The 3,162-nt window shown below is 39.9% G+C and overlaps 1 protein-coding gene across 1 annotated transcript in view; it reads left to right on the forward strand.

Moving 5' to 3' along the window:
* Window positions 1–2,013, forward strand: part of LOC107689293 (tyrosine-protein kinase receptor UFO-like) — a 49,230-nt gene extending 47,217 nt beyond the window's left edge. Inside the window, exons 20-22 of the mRNA XM_016487235.1 lie at window positions 1,171–1,280; window positions 1,388–1,547; window positions 1,873–2,013. Coding sequence (XP_016342721.1) covers window positions 1,171–1,280; window positions 1,388–1,547; window positions 1,873–2,013 — 411 coding nt within the window. The remainder of the gene's footprint in view (window positions 1–1,170; window positions 1,281–1,387; window positions 1,548–1,872) is intronic.
* Window positions 2,014–3,162: the final 1,149 nt, after the last annotated feature.

Consider the following 3,162-nt stretch of genomic DNA (forward strand, 5'->3'; position numbering starts at 1 on the left):
ACATTCCAGTCAGTTTCAAAAATCTCTCTCCTCTTCGTGTCGATTAGTGTTCTTGTATTTTCTACACATATTCCTGTCACGAGCGCCGCAAACACGGATAGACTCGTCTCATGCGCCATTCCAGCTGTTTCCAGTTCGCGCTCACCACATTCACTGCTGCAGGTTTAAAGGAACACACTCCAGACAGTTTCAAAGTTGTCCCTCTTCTGCGCTTCGATTCGTTTTCTCCTATTTTCCACACATGTTCCCGTCTTAAGCACCGCAGTCACGGATTTCGTCGCACACTTACTGATATCAACCCAAATTGGGTCACATCAAGCCAGCTTCCTAACCCAACAGTCTCAACCGAGCGTTTGAATTGAAACAATTACCAGCGTGTTTTATATGTGTAGGCTATAAAAAAGTACACTGTATGTTTTTGCTTAATCGCTTGCAAATATAAGAGGTCATACATACCCTGTAATATTAGAATAGGTACCCCTTAGTTTCAAAATACTTACAGTAGAAATAATTTGTAATTTTACAGATTATTACTCCTTTATTCTCCAAACTTCGCATATTGTTACCTTATACCTACACGGAGGTACTGAATAGGTACACTGTAATTACAAAAAAGTTACGCTGTAAATTCTGTTTACTTACGCAGTACATTGCGGGTTGTAATCTAAAGCGTTACCGAAGTCTTTTTTACAAACATTATACCATCCCTGATTAATGTGAACACTGTGAAGGAAAGCAAGGCCATGATGCAATCACAGTGAATGACTGTGTCAAGATCTAATTGATGACCGGTTTGTTTTGTGGTTAGATGCACATCCTCATGGTCAGCATTGTGAAACTCCTTTGTAATCATAAATGAAGTTCCTCTAAAGCTCAGACGTCAGGCACTTTCTCAACAAACACAGTGCATTCTCTCAGGAACGTGTTGTACTGCAGAAGTGTTTTTAAAGCCCACTGGTCTATGATTTCTGTTATTGTCAGTGGACGCATGTCTGTGGTCAGAGCAGAATATGGTAAAGTCTCTGGCACCACCTACTTGTCAAAGCCAGAAAAAAAGTCCTCTGACAAATGTTACTTACATTGAAAGATGCATTTGCTTTGTACAGCTGTTCGATGACTAAATTCATTGATGTTTTAAATATCTAGAATCTCTCTGTCTGCTTCGTGTAGTATCTGCCCTCTCAGATGCTGGTGAAGTTCATGACGGATATCGCCAGAGGAATGGAGTACCTGAGTGGAAAAAAATTCATCCACAGAGACCTGGCAGCTCGAAACTGCATGTGAGTGCTGATGGGAAACAAACACTTCTAATATGCTTCGCACGCTGCTACTTACTACAGAAATCTACATATAATATACTGATTTGTGTGTTGTATTTGATAACCAGGTTAAATGAGAACATGAATGTATGTGTGGCGGACTTTGGCTTGTCTAAGAAGATCTATAATGGAGACTACTACAGACAAGGGCGCATCTCTAAGATGCCTGTCAAGTGGATCGCCATCGAGAGTCTGGCGGACAGAGTGTACACCACTAAGAGTGACGTGGTAAGACGTCCTCGATTTGATAAACACAATGAAGAACCGATTCAGAGCATTCCAGAGCTTGAACAAGCGTAGCGGCAGACGCGTTTCTGATCCTTGTTCACACTAGAGCATTAAAAATAATTTATGGTGTACAGAGAGATTCATAACTGACATTAATACATGTTCCTGGTCTTATGGAGAATGATGCATTGGTGCACATTATTCCAAAGATACCAAAATGTAATAACTTGCTACACCTCTGAAACGATATTGACTGTTGTTTTACATCTACTGTTCTCTCTCAGAATTCATACTGTTCATGAAGGTGCATTTGTCTGTCCTGCAGTGGTCATTTGGAGTGACAATGTGGGAGATCGCGACTCGAGGTCAGACACCGTACCCTGGAGTGGAAAACAGTGAAATCTATGATTATCTGAGGCAGGGCAACCGTCTGAAACAGCCTCCAGACTGCCTGGACAGTATGTAAGTATGCCTTTCAAAAACCTGTTCGGCTTTTCACACTGTGCTTAGACCTGGGTTAACATGTATTTAACCTCTGGTTAACACTACTTTCAACCTCGACATAAGCATTGCTTTAAAGGAAGTAGCACTGCTGGGCTATGAATGCATATAGAAGGAACCAATGCAGTGCTAGAATCAACAAACTTTGCCTGTATGTGATTGATATGTCACCACAAAGGCTTTTGTTATTTTATTGATAATGCAGATATAAAAAAAACAGTGTATGAAGCAGAAAGGTTATATTATTTATTTACATCTTGTGACTATAGAGACAGAGTGACACGCGTCATAATCTGAAAACCACGCCCACCGTGTCATTTCACAACCACACCCACCTTGTCATTTCTGACTTATAACAACATTTCATCCATTGTTATTAAGGATGTAGCACTATCTGATCACTTCTGTATTTTATTTGATATATTGATCTCTGCTACGACTGTCTCTGTCAGAAAGAGATGCATTAACGAGAACACTAGTGTGCTATTTATGAAGGCTATATCTTTAACACCAAGCATTTTTGCAGACTCTGTTGATCTTCTCCTTGATTCCTTTAACTCAAAATTTAAGAATGTTATTGATGATATTGCTTCTGTAAAAGTCAGCAAGAATACTGGCAGACAAAAATCAGCTTGGAGAAAATCAACAGCAGTTCAGAGTATGAAAAGACAATGCAGAAAAGCTGAGTGGATGTGGAGGAAGACGAAACTTGAAATTCACTATAGCATCTATAAAGACAGCCTTCATGCTTTCAGTGTGGAACTAGCCACAGCTAGACAGACCTTCTTCTCAAACCTTATAAATAGTAACTTAAACAGCACTCGCACTCTTTTTGCTACTGTTGAGAGACTGACAAACCCCCCAAGTCAGATTCCCAGTGAAATGCTCTCCGACAGCAAATGCAATGAGTTTGTTTCCTTCTTTTCTGAGAAGATAATTAATATCAGGAAGGCAATTAGCACATCCTCAAGTTATGCAGAGGTCAGACAGATTTGACCGTAATATCAAAAAGAAGATACTATGTCTGCTTTTGAAGAAATTGATAGCAAAATTTTGGAAGAAATAGTACAGCACCTTAAATCGTCAACCTGCTATCTTGACACACTTCCCACAT

This window comes from Sinocyclocheilus anshuiensis, unplaced genomic scaffold, assembly GCF_001515605.1.
Source record: "Sinocyclocheilus anshuiensis isolate Anshui unplaced genomic scaffold, SAMN03320099.WGS_v1.1 scaffold1407, whole genome shotgun sequence".
Classification (NCBI taxonomy): Eukaryota; Metazoa; Chordata; class Actinopteri; order Cypriniformes; family Cyprinidae; genus Sinocyclocheilus; species Sinocyclocheilus anshuiensis.